Here is a 26,563-nt window from a genome sequence, read left to right on the forward strand (position 1 = left end):
CTGCTGCTGCTGCTGCTGCTGCTGCTGCTGCTGCTGCTGCTGCTGCTGCTGCTGACTTAGCAGATTGCTGGTGGGAGTGAGGCTCCTGATCAGAGAATATTGTGGAGTAAAGGACTGCTGTGGCAAGCCAGGGCTGGAGAGATTCTCAGGGCGGTAGGGTGGGGATGGCCCTGGAGTGCTGTTGGGCAGAGCAGATATCAGGTGTCCTTGAGGGCTTTTGACATTGGAGGACACCAGATTGGCAAGAATGGAGCCCTGGGGGCTGAATTGTGGTTGCTGATTGAGAGGCAGAGCCGGGAGCTTAGCTGGAACATAGGGCAAGGTGGGCCCAAGAGCAGCATTGGTGCTGCTAGGGGCCATGCTGGAGGGTAAGGCATTGGGCGAGTTCTGGACAATACTGCCAGAAAAGCTACTGGATGACATGCAGGATGCTGTGAAGTTCTGTGGGCTGAATGGTGGTGGTGGTGGTTGTGGTGGTGGTGGGTGAGGAGATGGCACTGGGAGGTAAGGTGGGGAAAGACCCGGAGGAGGCAAACTGGACCAGCTGCGATTGGAACCTTGTTTTGTAGCAGATCCCTGCTTGCTGGCTGCAAGTGCTTTCAGCTGGTGGGCATGATGCCACTGAGGCACAGATAATGGAGGCATAGTGACGGGGAGCATGTTCTGGACCTGGTTTTTGACCTGAGCCTGTGCCGTTGAAGAACTGGATGAGACTATCTGCTTACTGGTAGAAGGAATGGAGTAGCTGATCCCTTTGGACGAGGGCATGATTGGTAACGATGTGCCAGCAACTTGACTGCAGCTAGATGCAAACTCCTTGCTGGATCCAAGGCTTTCCATATGTGGCATCTGAACTGGAAGCTTGGCAGGGGGACCAAGAGGGGCCTGGGGGTTATGTAAAACCAGAGGCTCTTCTGGCTTGCTCCCCAGAATCTTCTCAAGGTCAAGATCATTTGAAGAAGGTTCTTGAATTTTGGTTAGTTCCTCCAGCAGATCTTGAAGCTCTTGGTCTACAGCTGGCATATTGTTGTTTTTCTCATAGTAAGGAACAGCATGTCCTTTCAGCCCCATGTCTGCAGTTGATGGCACCCCAAACGGTGAGCCAATAGCACTGCTATTCACAACATTACTGTCCAGAGGGTTATTCTCAAGGAGTAATGATTGGCCAGACACTCCCAGGTCTGCAGAGTTGGGATTCATGTTTAATGTGGGGATCTGCATCTCTGTAGAGAGAGAAGTAGGGTGGGCACCTGGGCCCATAGACAGGGTGACATCTTCAAGGCAAGGTCTCTTGATTTTATTAGGATAGCCTCCATCAGCCATGCCTGTGAAGTGGAAGTTCTCTCCTTCCTGTCTTCTCTTACTGGTCCCCTGTGTTTATGAGACAAAGAAAGAGAAAGGGGGAGGGAGACAGAGAGAATGAATGAATACAAATTAAATGAAAGATTTGACATATTAAAGTTAATGCTAGGAATCCCACAGATAAAACAGGGCTCTCAGTTTAGACTTATAGTTGTCAAAAATCATAAAAATACAATCTATTTTTGGAAGCATGGTTTTTGTTTCTTTGTTGTGGTGTCTTATTTAAACAGCCCTGTTACATTTCAAATAAAGCAATATGCTGTCTTGATAGTAAACAAGACTGAAAGTCACACAAAGGGTATTTTTTACACTTAAAGGGGAGTTCAGGGGCTATGCTGATCTCACTAAATGAACTTGCTACCAAAAGCAGGCACTCACATGCAAACTAGAACTAGCTGAACAATTTCCATGTCTACATAGCTACAGATAACCCAATTTTTAAAAAGACAAACCACAAAATAGATACTGACCTTCCTTGCTTAAATGCATCATGGTATGTTGATAAAACAGAAGCCAACAGTGTTTAAGAAATGGAAATACAAGGGAGCTGCCTGAGGTCTATGTTTAGGGAAAGTGCACATTTTAGAACAGCCACCATGGTTATTATTCCATTTACTTTACACCCACACACTCTTTCCACATGCACACATATGCACTGCTTATGTGCATACAAAAATAACTTGGATGAACCAATACTCTACTTTTTTAGAGTGGTCACGTCTGAGGAATGACTGGCAATTCCCTTTCTAGTTTCTGCATTTCTGTACTGTTTGTTTTCAATGAGAAAAACTTGCAATAAAAGAAAAGCCCAAGTATAAAGTTATTTAAGTAAGGAATTCCTCTGTGCAGATGTATCCTTGGGTTGGGGAGCTATCAAACAACAGGAAGAGGCTCCCATGTGGGATCAGCACCTTGGGAGAGCTGACAATTATATGTAAAAGCAGTCTTTAGGAGCAAAGCAATTCGTTGTTTCCCTGTTTTATATTCTTATCCACCTTTCAGTCACGTTAATAACCATGAGTTGTCTGTCAGTAGGTAAGGGGAGAGGAGGCAGAGACATTCATATCAGAATAAGGATAGAATGCCAATTCTGGCAGCTCCTCATCTGCCAGCAGACAAAGGTCGTGGCTCTCATGGCCAAGTGAACATCAAAGTAACCCCGCCCAAAGCCGTGTGCTCCAGGCCTTCCTGCACATGAGAATCACTTAGAACTATGCAGATTGCCAAATCCTCCTATAAAAATCAACTATAATAATTGAATCCAGGGGAGAGTCCAGACAGTGGATATAGGCAGCATAGGGTCCCTGGTCATGAGGTAGATACAGTAAGGTTTTGCCCTTTCCATGTGCACTCTCTGAACCCACTTTATCATGTGAGAAATGATAAGAAAGAGTTCTTAGGTCTTCTTGCTGCTTTCTTGACTGGAAGATGTAGACTATATGATACATATAGGGTGTCAAAGGGTTGTGACATTCTTAATGAAGATCTTGAAGGGCCCTGGAAATTCAGTATCTTCCCATAACAATGACTACCCTTCAGGAAGCAGTCAGGGCTTGCCTTGTATTACTTATCCAGTGGGTCAAGGCCAGATGAAGGGTCTCCCCCCAGTGAGCACCCAGTTGCCTCTCAGTCTCCTGTCTCTATTCATCCTAACAGCAGAGTACTGCAGCATCTTCTTAGGCTTTTTTGAGATGCTCATGATTCAAGCAAGGGAAGTAGACCTGTTGCCAAATTCATTTGAGGACTGAGTACTGCAGGTTGAACAGGAATGGGTGGGTAGAAGAGGCCTATCCAGTCTTCCATGTCAAGTTTCCTATCCAGTGGCCTGGTTGAGGTTCAGAAGCCCTGGTGCTCTCAAGATGTTCAGGAAGCAGTTCACTGAATGTTTGGCCCACAGCAAATAAAGTAAATAAATAGTAACTAGCAGCTGAGTGAACCAATGGACTAACCTAAGTGACTTGGCACATAGTGAACTTGGCAACTCCTCTAGCCATGTAGGGAGCAGCCCACAAACAAGTCTCTCAAATTCTAAACTGATACTTGGTCTCTTCAATCATGTGTCAAAGAATCCAAAGATAGGCTAAAACTGAAAATTGTCTAAAATGAATCAAGAGGTGTTTATATAGTGTAGATCTTGAAAACCATCCTTTTGCAGGGAACCAAGGTTAGTACAGTTGGGTCCTATATGCTATTTCATGGTGGTATGAGCTACACAACAGTCTTAACAATAGTGAAGTCTATACACAGGCAAGCAGGCAGGAAGACAGTAGGATGAGGTGAGGGGAGTGGAGATAGGAGTGTAAGTCTGGAACTCTGGCTGGGTGGGACTCTGAAATTCACTGGCAGGGCTTGTAGAGCTTTTATTTAATTGTTGGTCTGCCATGAAACTGTTGGGAATAAGGTGGCAAGAGATTGGGAAAGTAGGCATCACTCATGTATTCCAGTGGTCACATAAGTGAGAATGTGTCAAGGGGCATCTTGTGCTGCTTGGATCTGATATGTTAAGTCCACAGCCAGGCAGTTGTTGCTGTTCACCACAGTGAACACTGAGGCAATAGATAGCTAATGAGGAGGCAATCTCCCCTTGGCTGTCTTCAGGCATGTCTCCTAGGTACTCTCCAACTAGGCTGCTGTTTTGGTAGATCGGCAGCCATAGACTCTTCTGAGCTGTTGATTTTCAATAACCTCCCTTTGTTAGAGGATATACAACTCTGTATTTGTGACTCAGTGGTAAAAGTTTTTAACAGCCTGGGATGCCTTGGTTGAACTGTAAGCAAACCAAGGATATCAAGGACATCAAAAAAAAAAAAAGCAGCTGTGTTTCCTGGGGAGGACCATGCTTCAGTCTTATAGCTTCTGCTTTCACTGAACATTGGGTAAGTTGAGGTATGAAAATCTATGATTTTATGTATGTCTAGGTTCACATGTGTGCATCAGGATTGGGCTTACAGGAAGGGAGAAATTAGAGCAAATACCTAGATGAATTCAGAGGCACAGGTAAATAGCCATGTATACACTAACTATTTCTATATTTGAGCATGTATCATTTGCATGTTGGTTTTGAAAAAAAATGTCCCCATAAACTGAGGGTGAAGTTTCTATAGGACAAACAAGACTGTCAACTTCCCCAGACTTTCAATACAAGCAGTTCTAGAGAAACATGGGTAGTTAGGATAGGCAAGAGCCCCTGGGTGCTAACTGAATTACAAGAAAGGGTCCTAGTCTCTGTTGCTAGGTGGTCTGGAACAAGAATCTTGACCTAAAGATAGGAATTTGTTAATGCCCTTGCCTTGCCTGAATTGACAGAAACTGCATGCTCAGCACCAGATGCAAACATAGGCTTCTACTCCCAACCTTGAGGACAGGACATTTTCTTGCTTGGAGATGAGGGACAGATGATTAGGCAGATGGTCTCAGAATAGCAGTGGTTGGCCTTCATACACAGTCCAGGCCAATACAACAGGGAGATGCTGATATACACTGATTCCATGTGTGATTTTTGAAAAAGCCCTCTCTAGTTGCTGTGGGGCCACCATTCTATATCACAGAACTCTGTCGAATGTTATGAATTGTGTGGAGTCTTCTGACTGTTCAGGCTTTTGCTACTGGGCATATGTGACTGGAGTGTAGCCAGGCTGCATAGCCAAGGAACCAAGAAAATGTCCCTTTTGCTCCAATACTTCAGAGAGGCATCAAAACATGGAAGACATCAAATGCTGAAGTAAAGGAGGTTCTAACATGTACCTGGGCAGTACTTACAAATGACAGAAGCCCCTTCATCTGTAAGGTGACAGGCCTAGTGGAAGATACCTTCGGGCAGTAAAATTCTTAGATATCATGCGAGCCAGTACAGTTCACACAAACCATAGGCCGGTAATTTGTCAAATTCCATCATTGTGCTCAAATGGCTATCCGCTGCTCTTGGCTGTGACAGACTCTGTCTCCAGATTTCCACACCTCCTTCTGGTAAATCACTTATAGCCCCACCAAGCAAACTAGCCCTACCTTGATACCATAAAACCCCTTCTGAGGCTTCCCATTTGGCTGATGTGTGAATATAGTATGAGTGGTATTGGACCTCTCCCTTTCCCCCAGTCTACTCAGGCCTTCTCATGAAAGATTTTATTGGCTTGGTCTCCTGATACAGGGTCCTTCAGGCAACCGTGGATGCCTTATTACTACTGGCAATATGATTGGAAGTGAGCTAGGTGGGGAATCCTCTGGCCTGAGACTTAGTGGTCTCAAGGTTTTAAGGAGTTTCATAGTACATTTCAGAAACTCAACACCTGTCAGAGTCAGACTGAAACAGTATAGATCAACCTGAGAGCCACTATGGAAACATCAAACACCAGGTTACCTTTAATTAGAGTAGTTGTGAAGAAACAATGGACCATACAGGGTAGCTCTAAGACTCTGGTTGTGACTAGGTGAACATGGAAACACTAGCTCTTCTTAAGCCATGATCCAACAGTCCTCTGTGTGCTGGATCCCCTAGTGTTTATTAAATTATATTGCTTTTATACTAGGGCCCCTTGAGTTCTAGCTCCTCCAGGCCTAAAAGGATGATCCCAACACCAGGGACTCTTCCTCAGGGAATTCATATAACTTGAGCAGCAAGTGCTCATCTTTCTGTCTCTCTAGGCTTAACTATTTTCAATATTTCATAGAAATTCAGCTATGCAAAATGCAGCCTTTTGTGTATGGCTTCTGTTCCTGAGCATGTTTTCTAGGTCTATCCATTTTGTGGCATGCATTATTACTTGATTTGTTCATGGGTGAATATTATGGTATTGGTTGAATAGAGTAAACTTTTTCTAACTATTCATTGAATGGTGGATATTTGGGTTGTTTCTATCTTTTGGAGTATTTTAATTTTTTCTTATCTTTGAGAATTTCATATATGTATGCAATAAAATATGATCATATCTACCTTCCATTTTCACCTCCAAGTCCCTCCATACCCCCTATAATGAGTCTTTCTCCTAACTTCATGTTTTTAGTGTTGCTTATATGCTCATGGTTGTGGGGCTATCCCCAGGATAATGAGAAACCTTCTGGTGACCAAATTCTCCCGAAAGAAGGACTCTCCCTTCCCAGCAACTACCTACTGCCAAAAGCTACTCAATATGGGGCAGGGCCAGAAGAACATATACTTGTCTAAACTGGAATTGGCTGCCTTGATCTTGTATAGAACCCTCAGATGCTGTAAGTTCATGGTATGATAGCCATGTCATATCAAGAAGACAGCATTTCACACTATTCTTGCCTAACTTCATGTGTATTTTGAGTAATGCTGCTGGGAACATTTCAGTACATACTTTATTATAAATCTACCTTTGGTTTGGGGAGAAGTGGAATGGCTAGTTCATAGAATAATCCTGTGCTTAGCTTTCTGAAGTCCCCCAAACTGCTGTTTCACAATCTAGATACCCTTAGAAATATCTAGCATTGCAGCTATATAGAAAAGCTGCAAGGGAGAGATTTGTTGACTTCCAGATTATCCAACAGAAACCTCTGTAGCTTCTCAGTGATGGTATTCATACATACTAGGCAAGCATTGCCTCACTGAACTATACTGGCTGACTTTTGTAACTTCTTGAGAGAAACAACTATCTGCTCTAGCTCCCTAACTCTGGCAATACCCGTGGCCCCTGCAAGGACCAGAGACAAATACAAGCAGTGTATTCCCTATCAAAGGGATCCAGAGGTTTCTGTAATCTACGATAACTTCTAGGAAAGGCAGAAGGCCAAGGGAAATTCAGCAACCACAAGACTGGCTCTGCTTTCTCAAGACTCAGGATCCTTTCTAACCTACAACAGTAACTTAGGAAATGTTTGGCAAAACTCTAAACTCTTATGGCAGTGTTCAAGGGAACTCATGTGTTATTATGATTTTTATTGGATGAGATATGACATTCTCATCCCAGATAGAAAGAGCTATCTATCCTGAAATGTATTTCCCTCAAGACAGGAAGCCCCTATGAAAGCCTTCTCTTCCAGAAGTTAGTTGTGGCCCATCAGGTACATCTCCATCGTCCAAGCCCTATGGCACAGCTCTATGTCAGGAACCTAGCACAAAGGCAAGTTCACCATGTAGTCCTTATCTACTTAACCACCTGGGAAACTCCTCTAGAATTGTCTCTGGAGAAAATCCAGCCAGAAGAAGCAATTGGTGTATCTGATCCTGGTGTGGTAGTACACATATGTAATCTTAGTAGAAGCAAGAATGTAACAAATTAGACACTTGCTTGGGGCAGAAGATAGTGAGACCCTGTCTCAGAAACATACTAAAATCCAAACAAAAATAACTAATATGTCAGAAACAGAGAGAGGAGAGGAGAGGAGAGGAGAGGAGAGGAGAGGAGAGGAGAGGAGAAGAGAGGAGAGGAGAGGAGGGGAGGGGAGAGGAGAGAAGGAGGAGGGGAAAGAAGAGGGGAGATGGATAAAGAACAGGCAGATACTGGCTATGGTGACTCTAGGTAGCAAAGGTTTTTCAGAGATTTAGGAATCTGTGTTACTTGCAAATGAGCACTCAAACAATAGACAGGATCTATACCAATTCTTAAGCTGCTGGACTTTTTTAAGGCCTTTATAACCATGTCTTGGCCTTCATTAAGGTCTCAGCCTCTGTCAGTGGTCAGTGTGCTTTCTTACTCATGATTATTGGCTTCCAAAAGCAATATTAGTATATAGACAGATCTCTGCTTAGAATATAACTTTTGCACATGGGTAAAAAGAGTTTCATAGAGGCCAAGTGACTTAATAAAGTCATGAAGTTAGTGAGTGGCAGAAGAGTCTCTGTCATTCAAGACTCTATATAGTCCAGTACCAGAATGTCAAGAACTCAGTCATCCATGATGGTGAGTGTGTGGATACCTCTGCACTAAGTCAGCCTTCCTCAGTTGAACTCAGAGTTTATTCTGGGGCACTGAGGGAATGACAGGTCACTTCAGCTTTCCACACCAAGAGAATAAAAACACGTTGTTTAGTGTGCATGACTGTTTTTCGATTTCCCTATAGGGACTATTATAACTTCCCAGGGCTTTCTAAATTACACATCATAGGATAGCAATGTCGTCAGAGAAGGAAGCACTTTCTTTAAGTAGTACATGAAGGGAATTTGGCTCATAGGAATTTGCTGAAGTTCCTGGGCCCAACAACTTGATTCCAAAGCCCATTATGTAGCCTCAAGGGCCTTGAGGGCTTAGGTGTGTATCTCTTTAAACTGTCAGATACTCTTTGAATATTAAAGCTTTGCAGGAAAATGGATGGTCTTGTGAAAGAGACTTCTGGATATTAAATTTCAATGGTAGAATTCAGCAATTTGAGATGCTAAGAGGTCTGGAGAGAGGCCCAGACCCACAGTACATTTTGCTACCTATAAAATGGGAGACTGGGACTACTACACAACTTTCTTTTAAGGATTCTGTAAACTTAGAAATGCAACGTTAGCATAGTGCCTGGCATGGTGTAGATGTCAAATAAATATTATCTCTCTTTCTACTCTTGAAAATTCAAACCCACACTGGGTGGTCCTAAAATAGCTGTGAACATGGGTTACTCAGCAACATTTGCCAGTCAAGGCAGATCTTCCCTTAGTCGTTGGCTGTGCTCCTGGACAGCTGTGTGCAAGGCTAACTTTTGTAAACCAAATCATAATAAAATGCAGCAGGAATTTGCCATCGAAAAAAAATCCTCAGTACACCCTTTTATGAAGTGAAAACTCCTTCATTTAAATGTATTTTTAAAGAGTGTACATTTGAGGATATTAGTCAGTCTAGGAATGAATTCTATTTCAGTTTTGACCACAAACATATTGTTTCATAGCCCCAAAAGACACAGTAAATACAATTAGGTTATATGAAAATAATAAATTTAGAATGTGTATTTATTTTACTATATGTGTAATAACTATGGTTATATAATTGAAATATGTCATTTGTGTGTGTGTGTGTGTGTGAGAGAGAGAGAGAGAGAGAGAGAGACAGAGAGAGACAGAGACAGAGACAGAGAGAGAGAGACAGAGAGAGACAGAGAGACAGAGAGAGAGACAGAGAGAGAGACAGAGAGAAAGAGAGAGAGAGAGACAGAGAGAGAGACAGAGAGAGAGAGAATATTTACATAGGGACTCACTTTTTAGCTTTAGATGGCCTGGAACTCACTATGTAGCCCATGCTAACACTGAACTCATGGTCATCCTCCTGCCTCAGCCTCCTTCCTAAGTGCTGACAGGTCTAAGCCACAATGCTTGACTCCTGAATGTCTTAGAAATATATTCTTTGGGAAAATTAAGCTAAGTTATTGGGGAAAACATAGGAGATTTGTGTTTATCTATATACTGCCAATAATGTAGTTTCATGTCACCTGTAAGGGCAGAGCAGCATAAGTTTTTTACATGTCATATGGTCATTAAAAGAGAGTGAAGAGTACTCGGCTACCAGACACTTTGCTGTGTAAAGTCATGTATTCAGAAAGCAAGGGCTGGGTGCTGGTGTTCTGGGAATAACTACCTGTAGATATTTTACATAGGCCAAGTTATTTTACATAGGACAAGTTCTCAATTTTAAAAGGCTTAACTTGAGGGAGGAGGAAAGGCAAGAGTTGTTTAGTTTTTTTCTGAGGGTCATATGGGCAACTGTAACTCTAGAGAACATCCTCACCTGCAGCTTATTCCAGAAAAAAAGAGGCATCTGAAGAAAGTGCACTGGTTTCCCTATACACCACAGAATTAAAGGCTTCCAACAGTATAAGGCAAGGATGATGTGGGGTCCATAATGGATACTCTCACCAGAATGAGTACAAGTTGGGCAAAAAAATAAAACCAGAGTGAGGGAGCTGGAGTTCTAGTGGGTAGATCACAAGCCACATTAGTAATAAGAACAAGATCAGAAGTATTCAGAAGATTAAAAATATGGTGGTTTGACGGAGTGTTAAAGAGGGTTACCTTCTCATTTAAGTGAAGGTCAGATGCAGGAAGCAGGCTGCAATAGTAGGGCACAGTACTCTAGGCAGGAGGGCAATAGGCTGGAAGACCTTGGGGGAAAGATGCTTGGCCTGTTTCAGGGACTAAGAGGCGTTAGTGGGCCTGGCGCACAGTGAGCTGGGAAGTATCCATGAGCTCCCAAGGGGCCTCACAGGCCATGGGAAGGGGCTTGAGTTCTGTTTTTTTTTTCCAGTGGGAAGCCATTGTGGGGAAAGGTGAAGCAAAGATTGGCTCAATGTTTGTGAAAGCTCTCTCTGGATGCTCATGGGAGGTGAAATGAATATCATGGGAAGGAAAAGGAACATGGGGCTGAGATCAACTAGGACAAGGGGGTGGGGAAAGAGGAACACATGGCCAGGCATGAAGCCCTGTGATTTTTACCTCAAGTGGGTACTGAGGGTAGTACTTACTTATTAAGGAAAACAATGGCCTCTAGAAAAAATGAACCACATGCTCAGTGACATGAATCATACTTTAGAAACATCTGGAAGGGCCCATATAGTGACTAGCTTAAACTTTTCAAGTCACGTTTTCCTTGTGACTGCAACTGTGTGGGAAACTCTATGCTAACAGCTAGGCAGGGCGGTGGGCCAACAGGACTTTATTTACCAAGACAGCCTGTGGGTTACTTGTAGTCCCAGTGCACAGCTTACTGAGCCCTGATCTGGGGCATGAGTTGAACTCTTTCCCCTGGGAAATACTGTATTTCCAAAGCTCCTTGCTCATACAGCAGGATACCATGTGGTACAAGACTACTGTTCATGAAGGAATGTGCCTGCATCCTTTTGGGAGCAGAAGAGCTGCATTATTTCAATCATAATGAAAGTTGAGTGACCATTTCTGAACTATGCAATTTATGTAGCAGTCCCAAATGCTGGGCTTCACCAACACTAATGACACTTATTGCACAACTGTTGGCAACTTCTTTGGCTCCAGTGAAAGGGGGGAACAACATCCCCTCCTGGATTCCCTTGGGCCTTTCTCTCTCAGCCTTTGTATACAATCGGACAATTTCCATTTTGTACAAAGCATCTGTCTCTGGCCTTCAAGAGTATCATATGGCTTAACTGTCACCTCATCCCAATGGCTCTGAGCAACCTGGAGGGTGCTATGCTGGCTATGAATTTTTAAAAAACCTGTACAGCATGCCTCTGAGGGCTAAACTTGTTTCCTCCTCATCTCTATAGATGAGCTATAGAAAAGTTTCAGTGAGGTGACACTGTAGGTTGGAATAATCCTCTGTGGAAAATGGTATTCTACAAGTTATTTGTCTTGTTCTCCTCTCATTCTCAGTTGGAGGGCCTTAAGACAAGCATGCCTCAGAAACTGATAAGGGCAGTAATTGGTCCAATGATATTGGTGTGCACCTACTATGTACAAGGTGATGTACCTATTATGTACAATGTGCTTAGCAGCAGGTGCAGAAAATCAAGATGTCTCAGGCAGAAGGCAGGAAAGGAACAAATAGCTTTGGGAAGACAAGGAATGGGGAAACAGTTATGCCTAGGGAGTTAGGAGGCCATGGAGACTATGGCAAAGAGGGGCAAAGAGTTAAAAGGATGGCAAGTAATCACAGAGCTGTTGAGCCTTGCTCTTGGGCTTGTATGCCTGTGGTGAAGTCCCTTGGCCTGTGGCTCATACTCACCTAAGGTTGAAATCTTAGGGGTGGCCATCTGTGGGAAAGAATGGGGATATGAGAGAGAAAGCAGAGGCGGACAGGCAGGCAGAATGGAAAGGATAGGAGGTATTGTACATTATTCCATAATTCACTACAGAAACAGAATACTGTGGCCTGGACTTGAGAGGCATGCACTCTAACTACCCTCTGAAGACTAGAACACGGTACCTCAGGGGCAGCTTCTGACCTACATCTTTGCCTAAACTGACTCCTATCAAGTTCACCAGCTGAGGTTATTTAGTGAAAGCAAGAGGCTGATGCTTGCACAGGCTTTCCTGGATTTGAGGGTGCCATAGGCACACATTTCCCCAGGTATGGCCCCAGGGCTACACATTCCCTACATATGTGGCTCTGAGCATTGTTGGGCTCTTCTTTGGTCCATGCTTTGGAGGAGCACAACTGCTTTGCCCCTTGTGCCTCAAGTGCTTCTACTTCTAGACACCTCTTACCTTGGGTCTAATATCATGGAATCTGCAGGGAGGGGTAGGAATCCAGACAAGCGCATTGTATGCTCCCATCAGTTAAGAGGTAGGCAGCAAGATTCCACATGCCTGTGAAGCCAGCTGCAAATGGAGTTTCATATCCAGCATCTTTTCCTTCTAACAGGCTGATTTGCAGGTCACTGATTTGCTCAGCTGGGCTACCCAGCCAGGAACCAAATGCCAAGCCCAGTGGTGTCCTTCAAACTGAGAGTAGCTCAGCCCTTGCAGAAAAGAGCAGTCTGCAGGCAAAGCCTGTGCCTGGCTTCCCTCCCTGATTGGGTGTTAGTAGCAGGAAAGGGCCCTTGCTGCAGAAGGAGGAGAAGGAGGGGGGCAGGCAAAGGGAGTGAACAGCTGCGTACTCCATGGGGAAGATCCCCAAAATAGAAAGGCACATACGCACTGCAGGCCTTGACCCAGAATGCTCAGAGTTGCACTACAAACTATATTGCTCTTCTCTGTGCAATGGGGCTGCCAATGAGACTATAGCCATCCTTAGGGGTCCTCTGTATTCTAAACTGAGCTCCAAGGACATATTGTCCCTTCCCTTTATGATAGAGAAAAATAATTGTGAGCCAATGCTAATCTCGGTTTGCTAAAGAGGTGCCAAGACCAATCATAGCCTGTGTACTTTATGACAAGTTTGCATTTCTGTCTTACTCAGAGATTCTGATGTAGGCAGAGAGCACCTATTAAGGCCATTTGACCATTGTGGAAATTGAGGGCCTGAAGCTCAAGTTAAGAAGTCAGTAAGTGGTGAGGGCTGCTCTCAGGCATGGCCTGGGTCTCAATAGTGCAGCTCACATATGTAGGATCCTCTCTCTTGGGGCCACATTTGTACCTGTAGCAGGCCAACAGCCTACTTAAAGTAGAGAATATTGCCAAAGACATCAACCCTTGAACCTTGAGATTTCAGAGTCACTTCAATTCCTAACTCCCTGCCTCTCCATGGAACTCTAAAACAGCTTGGTTTTCTGCTGGGATGAACAGTAGACTGTGCTGGACAGAGTGCTAAATGGAACCACCACAGTGAAATAAAGATGCTATCCACTCTTCACCTGTTTATGCCACTGGAATAAAAGCATCAGGACACCTGAGATCCTGTTTTGTCCAGAGCCCTGTTCTGAGAACTCAGGGCTGAATGTGATGGGCAGAGGACCCTGTGGTTATTGGAGCCTCTAATCCAGGCATAAGAAGCAGTAAATTGGGCAGAATACCAGATTCACTCCTCTTGGTTTCGAGCTTGCTCTTACTCTTGGATTCCAGAATCTAGCCTAGAGCTGTGCACATACAAGGGGCCATGGGATTGTGGTATGATGTCCAACATAGACAGGCCCTTATAAATCATATTCATACTCTCAGAATTCAAGAGGAAGGGAACTTGTTCAAATTTATACCACTAATCACAGCTTTGACATTCTGAGATCTTTTTCCTGATTTCAGTACTCTTTCTTTAAAGAAAAGAACAGAGCTCCAAGATTGGTGGGCACAGACCTTGACCTGGATTACATGCCACAGAGGAGGTGGAAAGTGCCTCCTACTGAAATTTTAAAGGAAATAGGTCACATGGAACTGGGGGCAATATTATTTAAGTGATTCAAACATCCACATACTCTTTATGAGGTGGGGGTATGTGTTCTCTTTCCAGAACTCCATTCCCCACTTTTAATTAAAGGTGAGGACACAGATCGGGGTTGGTTTTCATTATTCTGTAGGGGCAGAGCACTATTCACTGGGAACTGTTGATAAAACTCTCCACCCTCTCACTAGCTATTCTCAACAAGGTGCTATGGTCCTCTGGCCTTATTATTTTGTCCATAAAGAAAGTGATAAGAATATCCTCTCTTTGAGCTAAAGAGTAGTTGGCAAGCTTATAAGGTGTATGGAGCATGCCAACTCATTGTAACCTATAGATAACCCTACCACAATCCCAAGGCCCATGAACACAGCTGATGATCAGAGGGTACATAATCTGTTCTTCTCTCAAATTTTCCATTTAGTGACCATAACTTACCCATTTCTAGAATACTTACAAGAGTTAATGCTATTTCTTTTGGCAGTAATGGGGACTGAATCTGGAGCCTTGTGTATGCTAAGTAAGCACTGTGCCCACTGAGCTATATCCCTAGGCCAACTCCTTCATTTTGCCCAGAAACTGCTGTAGAAATGGAATAGGTATAGACAGAGGCAGAGATGACATATGACTTGAACACTGAGTCCTTGTTCCATGAAGGCTCTAGAGCACTCAACGTCTTTGAGCTCTTCAATCACCCCAATGGATCAGTAAATGAAGTCCTGTCTTAACTTCAAAGGAAAGGACACGATGTTCCACATGCTAACCCCATACGTTAACCTTGGATAGATGGCCAAATGTTGCCAAAAGAAAATTTGTCCTGTGCCACAGCGGTCATTAAATAATCATGGTATTAGATGAACAGCAATTCTGAAAAGGAACGTGAATCTCTATGTCTCTTTACAAGTTACTTTGTAATGTGCACTCAGCATTTTGTGTTTCAAAACAAGTTTTCAGTCTAAGAGGCAGCACAGTTTGGTGCTCTGAAATCTGCCTGTTATTAAGTCTATGACTTTCGTCAAGATGCTTAACATATCTGAGCCTCAGTTTCATTGTGGTAATGACTTCTTAGGGTCTGACTTTCCAAAAGCTTCACAAAGTGCTAACATCTAGTGAATGCTGAAATCAACCTGGTTATTCTTGTCCTTGGTTCATCTGAATTTTGTTTTCTAGAGGGCAGTGGATGAACACTGGTAGCTATTTAGGAGCAGGTGTAAGACTAGAACCCTAGGTTCCTGGGCTGTGGTCTTAGGCTGAAAATATGTGTTACTTCAAATTCAAATCTTTTTTTCAAGGGAGCTCTGAGTTGTTTACATAAAAATTCCACAGCAATTAAAAGGTTCTCTTCTAGTGGCACACACCTCTAATCCCAGCACTCAGAAGACTGAGGCAGGAGGATAACAAGTTTCAGGCCAGCCTGGGCTACAGAGGGAGGTCCTGACTCTACTGGGACAAATCTCTTTTCTCAGACTGATAGAATTTTACTTCATGCTTTTAATATGATACAGATTTTTCTGTTAGCTTGGTTTTCAACCTACTGAAAAAGAAACTAGTGAAGGTTACTTGCTAGAGCAGATGTCTGTGTTCAGGAGGCATTTTGGATGCAGTCAGGTGGCACAAACACTGTGCTTTCAGACTCAAGCTGCTTTTTGGGGTCAGGGAGGCAGTATTAACCTGGGATGTCATTAAACTTCAGAAAGAGAGCCAACAATGGGAACATCTAAAATCCAGCAAAGCCATATCCTGGAAATGCAAGGCCAGTTACTGTTAGGGACAGCCTTCTGCCAAGAATGTTGGAATCCCTGCAGCAACTTCCTTGGACAGCAGGTTTTTGTTGAACACACAGGATATGTTGGTATTAATCTGTCAGTGTCTGACTCTTACTTCTCTAGAACCCTGCTGTTCAGATCCTCAGCATCTACAGAAGTTGGAGACTAACATTAGGTACCTTACTGAGGCTATAGGGATTGACTGGCCACCACAACCCAGCTGCTCTCATGCCACACCAAGAATTTCCCTGGATGCTTACAGACAGGAGCAGTGGTGCTTATCAGCCACTGAAGAGTGGGTACTCACAATGCTATCCCTTTTGGAGACCATGTGTTCCTTCTAAAAGGATGGATGCAGTTTCAGCTGTGAAGAAGGCTCGTCTGAGGGAGCTGATTTGAGAAACTCAGGTATATTTTTGGACCCCTTCAACTGGGGCAAATTGTTGGTCTTCTAGGTCAGCTTGGTATTTAAAAAATAGCCAGGTCACTCTAAGCCAAGGGTAGAGAATGAGCTGTGCCATGAAGGAGGAAGAGGAGGAAGAGGAGGAGGAGGAGGAGGAGGAGGAGGAGGAGGAGGAGGAGGGGGAGGGGGAGGGGGAGGGGGAGGGGGAGAAAGAGCTGATTTTGATCAAGTGCAAGGTGTGACTCTAAAGCAATGAATGTGCATTTTTGCAAGGCTTATAAAGGGTACTAGAGGTCATTTGCCATAAGACCCCAAGCCAGAAAATGGCATGAGTCATGATAGCTGCTCCACAGTGAGACTGATTCCAAGGACAGGGATCCCTAGATGGCATACACGATGATCTACAAAGATGGAAATAAAACATTGCTTACCAGACATATTTTATTTTTATGAGAGTGTCTGAACAGTGAGTAAGGAGTAGGAAAGCCTCCTTCCTGTCCCTATAGCCCACCCATATTTATGCCCAAGTGGGTTGGAAAAAGGAAGAATTTAAAATCAAGCCTAAACTGATTGTGGACTCTGGAGATATACTAGATGCTTGCCTTTATAGATTCAGATGTTAATGATCAAAGGGAAGTCTGAAATACAAAGGGTTGTTACAAGGGAGATTGTCTTTGGGACAATTGCCTAGCTGGAAATTTGGAAAACAAGTCATATTGGCCAACCAATTAACCTGTCTCTGCCCAACCCACCTGACTGCATCTCTGTGAATGTTGTGGTATTCTATATACCAAAGTTTTTAAAGATTATGCGCTCCAATTAATAGCAAATTCTCAATACATTGGTGACAATGAAGAAAAAAAAAAAAAAGAGAAACATGATTGAATCACTGACACCTGTACACATAACAGCATTCCTAAGATGAAAACATACTGCCCTGGGAACTAGGGAAGACCTGTCTCCCAGTCATGTGAACTGACATTACCTCAGAGCTCAGGGCTCCCAGCTCCATGAGCAGGAAGGAAATAGATCCATGGCTCTATAGGAACCATTTCCCCTCTGCTCTACTACATTCAGAGATTAGGCAAGCCACTCCTCTGTGGGCTAATACCCAGAGATAACAGCCATTGTGTTTGCTGCAGTTCCTGCTAACCTAATCTTAAGAGACTGGTGATGTTGCAGGCACCAACTATCAGACTCAAGCATACTATCATGCTTGCCCTTAGAACTAGCACTGGAATCCCTAAATCTGAATTCCAGACACTTGGATGCTGGCTGAATTCCTAGAGAGGAAAGCACAGATATGTTAAATGAGTTTAAGAAAAAATACCTGGGCGAGAATTAAATAGGAATTTTTTTCTATGCCCAGTTTCTTACTGTTTTGTTTGTTCATTTGTTTGTTGTTGTTTTGTTTTCTAGGAACCCACAGGGACTGAGGCAGTTCATCTTATTTATTCAATTTCCTTGTATTTTCAGTTGATCTCTAACACCAAATTTGTACAAAGAATTTCAACAACACATCTCATATTCAAATTAAAGGTTAGATGCATTCAACACCCCCCTCCCCCCATAGCCCATTTCTGACCGATTCCTGGATCTTTCTGGGTTCCTGACGATTTCCCACCATGTTGAAATGGGGAAGCATGCTCTCGATTGCAAGCCGACTTTTCCAGTCATCCATCTTTTGACCTGCAATTTTATTCTTGACTCTCCAAGGCGTTTCCCAAACGACCTAGACACAGGGCTTAAGGAGACAAAAAGTACACTGTCTTTCAGATATGAAAGATGAGACCATTGACCCCATGATTCACAGGCTTTCAATTCTGAAGGCAGGATTATGTGGGATCTGTCTCATACATCTTCCTGTCCCTCTTCCCACCATACCAACCTTATAGTCAACCCCACCCCATTGATGAGGAATACTTCCATGAGCCAGTCTGTCCAGGATAAAATGGCCATCCACATCCATGAAACAAACAAACTGTACTGGAAAACATAGGAGAGGCCTGATGAGACTAAAAATGGCACTGGACATACAGATGGGCGAAGTGAGTACTAGGTCTAGCTTTGTTTTTGTGTAGGACTCAGGGAAGCCTCTCCTGTGTTCTGAGATATAGTTCCCTTTAATGAAAAATTACAGAATCAAAATGATGGCTTGAAGCCTCTTCAACTCAACTATAATGAACTCTAAGAGCATGTGATAACTCTGGCCTCATCAATACCCAGTTAAGTGAACAGACCAACAGTTCCAGTCATGACTGACACCAGAAAGAAGGAATGGATGCTGAAAGGAGATTCAGAAAGCCTGGTGCATTGGTTGAGAGGACAGGAAATGAGCTACTCCAGCACATCACATCATCCATGCTGAATGAACATACCTGTAAACCCAGGGAAAGCAGTTTTCTGTTTTCCAGAAGCTACACATGAAGTAAGAACTATGTTAAGGTATTCAAATATGGGGTTTGCTTTTCTCATTGTAGTGTCCCTTGCCTGTACAGTACCAGGCATGCTGGGAAAGTCATAAAGTACTTTCCTCCATTTTCCCATTGAGTGAAAACAAAATTTTTGTAGTGTTTTATAAAACAAACATTAGAGGATCTTGTAAGGTAGAGGGAATATAAATTGTCTAGGGACCTTGGGAATCTGATGAGTAACACTGATGAGTTCTCTGGGATTTCTTTTGCTTCAAATACTCTACTAGATTTAGAGCCAAAGAAATGAGCAACTTCAAATGCCAATGAGCACAAACGAAAGTGCTCTAACAAAGGTTTTCTTTTTCTTTTTCTGGAAAGAGACTTTTGAGACTGAGAACCTGAAGACAAAACTATTCTAATCCAGCTAACCACCAGTAAAGCCATTTTAGTCCCATCCCATTACACCAGCAAAGACCAAGCAGGGATCCCACTGTATTCCTACTTGAAAGTAATGAGACACTTCCCTCAATCCCACTGGAGTGATAGCAGCAGATACCTCATGAGGACTTGGATGTTGCATGCTTGCCTAGTAGTAATGTGGGGATCAACCTCCTTTACATCAAAGAAGCTATCCAGGAAACTTGAACTTTTGTATTGCTGTGTAAAAGAAAGATGCTAACCTCCTTTCCTACCAAACCAATCAAAACAGAAGATTTCAATAAGATGCAGTTTTAAATATTAAAAGTATCCCTATTTTAGCAAAGGCACTTGGCCCAAGATCAAAAGATTTAAAATGAAGTGAAAAAAATATTAATAGATGTATCACCAACATGATACAGATGTTGCAATTACTTGTCTAGAATTTTAAAACAGCAAGTGTTTAAATGCTTCTCCCAAGAGATAAAGTAATGCTTTAAACAAACAAACAAACAAACAAACAAACAAGCAAGCAACCAAACAAAACTAGAGACAATCTCAAAAAAATTGTAACATTAGAAAGAGAAACCACAGCAACTTAAGTAAGTTTAGTGGATGGGACCAAAAGAAGAATGGGAAGAACAGTTGATTACTTGGACCCTTATGGCACAATTTCTGTAATGTGAAGACAAAGACTGGGAAAGCATGACAGAAAAATGACACACCTACCTTTAGGAGATAACTAACTTCAATGATGGCAAATAATTTGCTCAGAAGCCACAGAAGTCATAAGAAAATAATGTACCAGTTCTCAAATGTGGTAAGGAGCTTCAGCAGGAGATCTTAGTGAAAATGTTTCAGATGTAGAAGGGGAATCGTGGTATTCTTAGATGAAGGGAAAACAAGGAAATTAATCAACAACATACCTTTACTAAGATGATAATTAACAGAAGTTCTCCAAACAGAAAACAATTGAAGATGAAATGCTGGTATTAGCAAGAAAGAAAGAACAATGTAAAAAGAAAAACAATATGGATAAATATTCCTTCATATGTAAATTTCTTAAATAAGCTGATGGTTGAATTAACAATTATAATATTGTCTAATATAGTTCTAAACATGTAATAAAGAAATATTTAACAAAATTTACATTATAAACAAGAGTAAAAATGTAGAAGGAAATGCAAGGTTTTTCTACTTCATTAAAAGTAGTAAAATGTTGACAATGGTTATACATTTTAAATTACAAACACATGTACGCATGCACGCATGCACACCACACATAGTAGTATGGACGAGAACCACAACAAATAGTATAAGATGCTGTACTTGAATCAAGTATTATTCTAAACAAATCATTCACATAATCCATAGAAAGAGGGAGCAAAATTGAAACAAACCTCATGGGGAATAGAAAGAAAACATGTAAGTGGGTAGGAATAAACACTATTATCAGCAAGTATGTTTAACATAAACAATGACCTAAGGTTTTGGCAAATAATATAAAAAATAACCTAATAATGTAATATTTCAAGATATTTGCTCAAATATAATAATTTAAGGAGATTTAAAGTAAAGTGAAAGAAAACATGCATATGGATATCCAGTTCTCTCAGATCATTTATTGAAACTGCTTTTATTTGATGTATATTTCTGCCGTCTTTGTAAAAAAATCATGGAAGTGTGATTACATGAGCTTATACCTGGGCCCTCAACTCTATCTCACTGATCTCTGTGTTTGCTTTTGTGTCTGCCAGTAATATGCTGTTTTCATTACCACAGCTCTATAGATTGATTAATTTGAAATCAGGCATGGTGATACCTCTTACAGTTGTTGTTATTGTTGTTCAGGTTTGCTTTGGCTACCCTGGGTCTTTTATGCCTCTACATAAAATTTTGGATTGTTTCTGTCTGTGAATTAATGGTATTGGAATTTAATTTGAGATGATTGCATTGAATCAATAGATTGCTCTTGACGAGATGATCTTTTCACAATATTAATGCTTCTAGCCTGTGAGCACGGGTATTTTTCCATTTTCTAGTGTCTTTTTAATATCTCAAGTTTTCCATTATAAAAGTCCTTAATTTTTTTTAGTTAGGTTTGTTTACAAATATCTTGGGTGGCTATTGTGAATGAGATTGTTCTCCTTACTTTTTCAGTCTGTTTGTTATTAGTATATAGGATAGTTGCTTATTTTTGTGAGTCAATTTTGTATCTCACCACTTTGCCCAAATTAATTATGTCTAAGAGTCTTTTGGAGTCTTAGGGTCTCTTGTATGTAGTATGTAGAATCATCATCTGAAAATAGGGATATCTTGATTTCTTTCCATATTTGTAGCCCTTTAATTTCCTTCTCTTGTCACAAGGTAGCTATAACCTCAAGTACCATATTAATAGAGGGAGAGAGTGTGGACTCCTTTGTCTTATTCCTGATCTTAGTGAGAAGGCTTCGGCTGCTTTCCTCCATCGAGTATGACACTGGCTATATGCTTGTTGTGTATAGCCTTTATTATATTGAGGAATGGTTCCTCAGTCTCTAGCCTCTCCATGCCTTCTTGTTTACACAATGTTGGTTTTTGTCAAAGAATGTTTCTATGTCTGTTGAGATGATTGTGTGATTTCTGCCTTTCATTTGTTTATAAGATTAATTATACTATTTATATATGTATGATGAACCATCCCTGAATTAATGGAATAAAGCCAACTTAGTCATGATGAATGATCTTTTTAATGTGATATTGAATTAAATTTGCCAGCATTTTATTCAGAATTTTCTCATCTTTATCCATCAGGAAGAAGATCAGCCTGTTATTTATTTATTTATTTATTTATTTATTTATTTATTTATGCAATGACTCCATATGGTTTGCAGATCATCAGGATAATACTGGTTTTGTAAAAGAAAAAGGAAGCCTTTCTTTTTATGTATTTTATGGGGTAATTTGATTAGTTCTTTACAATTATGGTAAAATTTTGCTGTGAATCCATCTGGTTCAGGGCTAGTTTTTTATTTGGGAGACTTTTTATTACTGCTTCAATATCATTACTGTTTATAGATGTTTGAATTATTTATTTCATTTTGGTATGTCACAGGGCATCATTATCAATCCTCTCATGCCAGGCTCAGGGAATACCATGGAAGAAGCAGAAATAAAACAATATCTAAAGGATAGGGGAAGGTGATATGAAACCTGTCTTCTGGACATGATATGACTATCAAACCTTTGAACTCATAGCAGCTATTGATACCTGTATAAGACATGTACAAGATCAACCCAGGTCAAATTCTGGCATAGATGGGGCAGATAATCTCTAAACCCATGACACACTAAGGAGTTATTGGAAGGAGATAGTTGTTGGGGGAGAAAGAATCACTGTTTTATCAGAAAGTGGCTAGTGACATACTATCCATGCTCAAGTGGGTGACACTACACCCATAGGCAGCACTAATAAGATTTTGTAGGTTCAGAAGAAGATATGAAGTTTGGAGGGAGATATATTGGGAGGATATGGGGGTGGTTAGAAGATGGAAATGAGGAATGGATATGATTACACTTATTGTATACATGCCTTAAACTTTAAATAATTAAAAATTATTATAAAAATTAATTATGCAAATATGAATTTAAATGAGATCAAGACCATTTCAGTAACAAAAAAAGACATCTTTCAAACAGCAGAGCTGAAAAACGTAGGAAGTACAAATGAACTAAAAGAATGATCTACAAAAATGTAAAGTATTGAAATAATACATGACTTTTCTATGACTATAATGGAAAATGAGAAAACAATAGAAAAAAGATAAAAACTTTCAAAACACTTAGAAACAAAAGCACTAGCTTAAAATTGTGTCAGAATTCTGAAGAAAAGAAATTAACTATGCTGAAGTTAATGAAAATGAAGTCACAATTTATCAAACTTGTAGAACATGAGTAAAGCTGTTCTAAGAGGAGGCATAACACTAAATGCTTCTATTAAAAGTAAGAGGATACATTAAGTTCTGAAAAAGAACATAGAAACTCAAATGTATGCAGAAGGAAATAGTAAAAAATTTAAAATAAGTTATGCTGAAAACAAAAACAAGAGATAAGGCTAATGAGAAAAGATAGGTTTCGTGAAACTGAAGACTAAAAATTACAATGAATGAAAAAAGAACTATTACTACACACTCTGCAAATGAGAAAATACTATTTTACATATTAAATTAGGAAATCTTTTTTAAAAAATGGAGCAATTTTCCTAAGGTAAAAATGGCCAAATTGCCCAATATTAAAACTCTATCATTTTAATTCTAAAACAAGGAACCATAATTGTTAAAACTCTGGAAGTGAAATGTTGAAGGGGTAGAGAGCTTTTCTAGTATACAGGAGGCCCTGGGTTTAACCCGAACCCTATGAACCCTACCCCTAACCTTTGCCCCCAGTACAGCTAAAGGAAGATTCTAGGCTCAGATAGTCTCAAATGATGAATAATCTTTTGCTGTGATATTTAACTCAGTTTGCTAGCATTTTATTAAAAATACTTGCATCCATGTCTGTCAGGAAGATCAGCCTGTTATTTTCTTTTCTATGTGGTATTGAAACAGAGTTAGTATCAACTCTATGTGAGCATGACCTCTTTCAGGGAATACTTGCTAGGTTGTTGGATTATCTTGATACCAAAGACACAGACTGTTCAAACAGAAAACAGTAGAGCAATGTACATAGAACAATTCTAAAAAACAGTTTAACCACTTATAAAAGGAAATACACATCACAAGCTAACTTGCTTTGTGCTGGACATATAATTCTGGGGTGTTATCTACTATAGTAACAGGTAAAGATTTTAAAAACTCACCCTATTTTGAATTCTCTAGATAGCATTGCATGTGCATGAGTTCTCTGCCTTTACAAAACATTTAGTGACAATGCCACATGCTGGGAAGGATGTGGAGGAATGCCACTCATCCATGGTTAGAGGACATTTAAAATAGTACCACTCTGGAAGCTGGGCAGCTTCTTAAGAAAGAACATGTAAATACCAGCAACTGTATTCCTGGATATTTATCTAAACACATGAAAATGGAAGCCTATAACAAAGTTGATATATGTATTGATGTGGTATCATTTTCTTGATTTTGAAATTATATGGCTGCTACAGAACATGTAACTTTGAGGGAGACCATGTGAGGGTAAAGGAGGCTTCTCTCTATTGTTTACATTGACTCTAATAATTTTCAAATAAGAAGCTGACTATTACTTAAAAGAGTTCAGCCTCCAGATCCAGGACTCATTGATTCCTCATGTTGCCTCTGAGACATTTCTTCCAGAGCATTCTTGCTTCAAGCAGTTTGTAGATGTCTGTATCTCCCTTCCTATTTAAAAACAAATCAACAATCATTTCTTCTTCAGCCTTTCCTGGGTATTTTAGGAACAAAACCTGAGGCCTTAACTGGGATATTGATCAAATACTAAGGTCAAAATGGTATATATTATACACAGTGCATGTAAATGCGGAAGAGAGAAAGAGCTTCCATTAGTGCAGATGCAGCCATTAAACCTGAGCAACAGAAGCTCAGCACTTTCAGTCTGTAGGGGATAGAGATTTGATTATTTCAGGTCTAGCAACATAAAACTAAAAGACACCATACACACTACCCATTCATTGGAGCTAAAGAAAAAATTGTAAAGACAAAATATCAAAACCAGAAAAATCTCCAAAGGCCTTCAAAAGACACCATTCTACTGATTTCATGTTCTTGAAATCCAAAAGAAAGCGGACAAGTTTGGGTGGGGGTAATAACTAGAGCTTTCTGAACAAAGACTTGAATCTGTGTCCTGAAGCAGCAGTCTACACCTTCACTCCCACAATTATCCTGCTTGGGTACTGGCAGGGCCAGGACTGAGGAGAAAGAGAGGGGAGAGCTATATAGCTGAATGGCTGGCGGCATGTAGACTAGAAGGCCAAGATGACTATTCTCTAGACTTTCAACATGGATGGTAGAAAGCAATACAGAGCTGAAGATAGGAAGAAAATGCTTCCCAAGAAACAGACTACCTTTCTATTGTCACAAGCCCCAGTCCATCCTGTGCTCCAGGACACTGGTTGACTGTTACTAATCATTATCTGAACTAACAATTTAGGGCACAGATCGAAGAGGATATCTTTCTTAGTCAAGAGAACTAAACCTGGGAGTTACAGGAAGAACTCGCTATTTAGGGGTTCCTTCTTGTTCCCCTTGCCTTGATTGGAAGTTATTTGTCTGATATTCCAGGAGTCAAGTCTTTGATGTGTACGTAGCCTTAGATCAGTGTTTTTCAACTTTTCTAATGCTGCCTTTAATCACAGGTCCTCATGATGTGGTGACGCCCAATCATAAAATTATTTTGTTGCTACTTCATAACTGTAATTTTGCCACTGTTATGGATAATAATATACAAGTCTGTGTTTTCAGATGGTCTAAGGCAAGCCCTATGGAAGGGTTGTTTACCCTCTGAGAAGTTGCGGCCCACAGGTTGAGAACTGCTGTGGAAGAGTGTTCCTGCCTAGAGTAGGGTCTCAGGAACTACTTGCTGAATGGATCTGCAAGGTGCACTCAAGCTTAGATGACAAGCTTCCCTAGAACCTTCCTCAGGACTTTAGTTACTCGGTCAAGAGCTTCAGTGATTGTTTTACTGGAGTTCAGGTGAGCTTAGCAATGCATAATGTTATTCAACATTTGTGCCCATTTGAATAGGCTGTTTTGACACTATTCAAGAGCTGCAAAGCATATAATTACAGTTTTGTGGTAATAAACATGCTAATATTGGAAAATATCACTTTTAACTTTGCAAAGTTTAATTTATAAAACTACAAATGGATCTGGGGATGCAGCTTAGTAGAGTACCTGCCTAGTGTGCACAAAGCCCTAGGTGGGATTTAATCCCCAGCATTGCATAAAACAGATATGGTAGCACCTGCTGGAAATCCTGGTGTTTAGGAGGTGGAGGGAAGATGATCAGATGTTTAAGGCCATCCTTGACTACATAGCTAGCTTGAGGCCAGCCTAGTACTCATGTAACCTTGTCTCAAAAAAGTTTTTAAAAAATCTAAAGCTGGTGCCAAGAAATTGTAAACCTGCTGCTGGATGTGGAAAGGAAAACAGCCATTCTGAGAATGGGAGAGTAGCCACAGAATGCAGAAACTCCACTCAAGACTCCAAAGTTTGGGATCCAGATATTCCTAGAGGTACTATGCATAACAGCCCCAAATGTCCACTGATGTACGTGGCTAGACCAAATGTAGAAACAGTATCTACCTAGGGCAGAATTACTCAGCATTAGACAAAAATGGATTGGCAAGAGCTACACAAATGTTCCTCAGAAGCATTGTGTCAAGGAAAGGACCATATGGTGTGTAAATCTTGTAAATCTATGTCTGTTTGTTTTGCTTTTCTCTCTGTCTCTCTGACTCTCTCTCTCTCTTCTCTCTCTCTCTCTCTCTCTCTCTCTCTCTCTCTCTCTCTC

At 41.2% G+C, this 26,563-nt stretch overlaps 1 protein-coding gene across 2 annotated transcripts in view; it reads right to left on the reverse strand.

Annotated features, from left to right (window-relative positions):
• The window catches only part of LOC114639266 (mastermind-like domain-containing protein 1), a 56,757-nt gene extending 36,930 nt beyond the window's left edge, over positions 1-19,827 (reverse strand). For both annotated transcript variants that reach the window (XM_028788019.1, XM_028788018.1), the window contains exons 1-3: positions 19,808-19,827; positions 17,833-17,991; positions 1-1,371 (exon numbers count right to left, since the gene is read on the reverse strand). The exon at positions 1-1,371 is cut by the window's left edge and continues 633 nt beyond it. In XM_028788019.1, the coding sequence (XP_028643852.1) occupies positions 1-1,371; positions 17,833-17,928 (1,467 nt within the window). In that variant the 5' untranslated portion in view covers positions 17,929-17,991; positions 19,808-19,827. The remainder of the gene's footprint in view (positions 1,372-17,832; positions 17,992-19,807) is intronic.
• Between the last annotated feature and the right edge of the window lie 6,736 nt (positions 19,828-26,563).

This window comes from Grammomys surdaster, unplaced genomic scaffold (genome assembly GCF_004785775.1).
Source record: "Grammomys surdaster isolate TR1022 unplaced genomic scaffold, NIH_TR_1.0 125690, whole genome shotgun sequence".
Classification (NCBI taxonomy): domain Eukaryota; kingdom Metazoa; phylum Chordata; class Mammalia; order Rodentia; family Muridae; genus Grammomys; species Grammomys surdaster.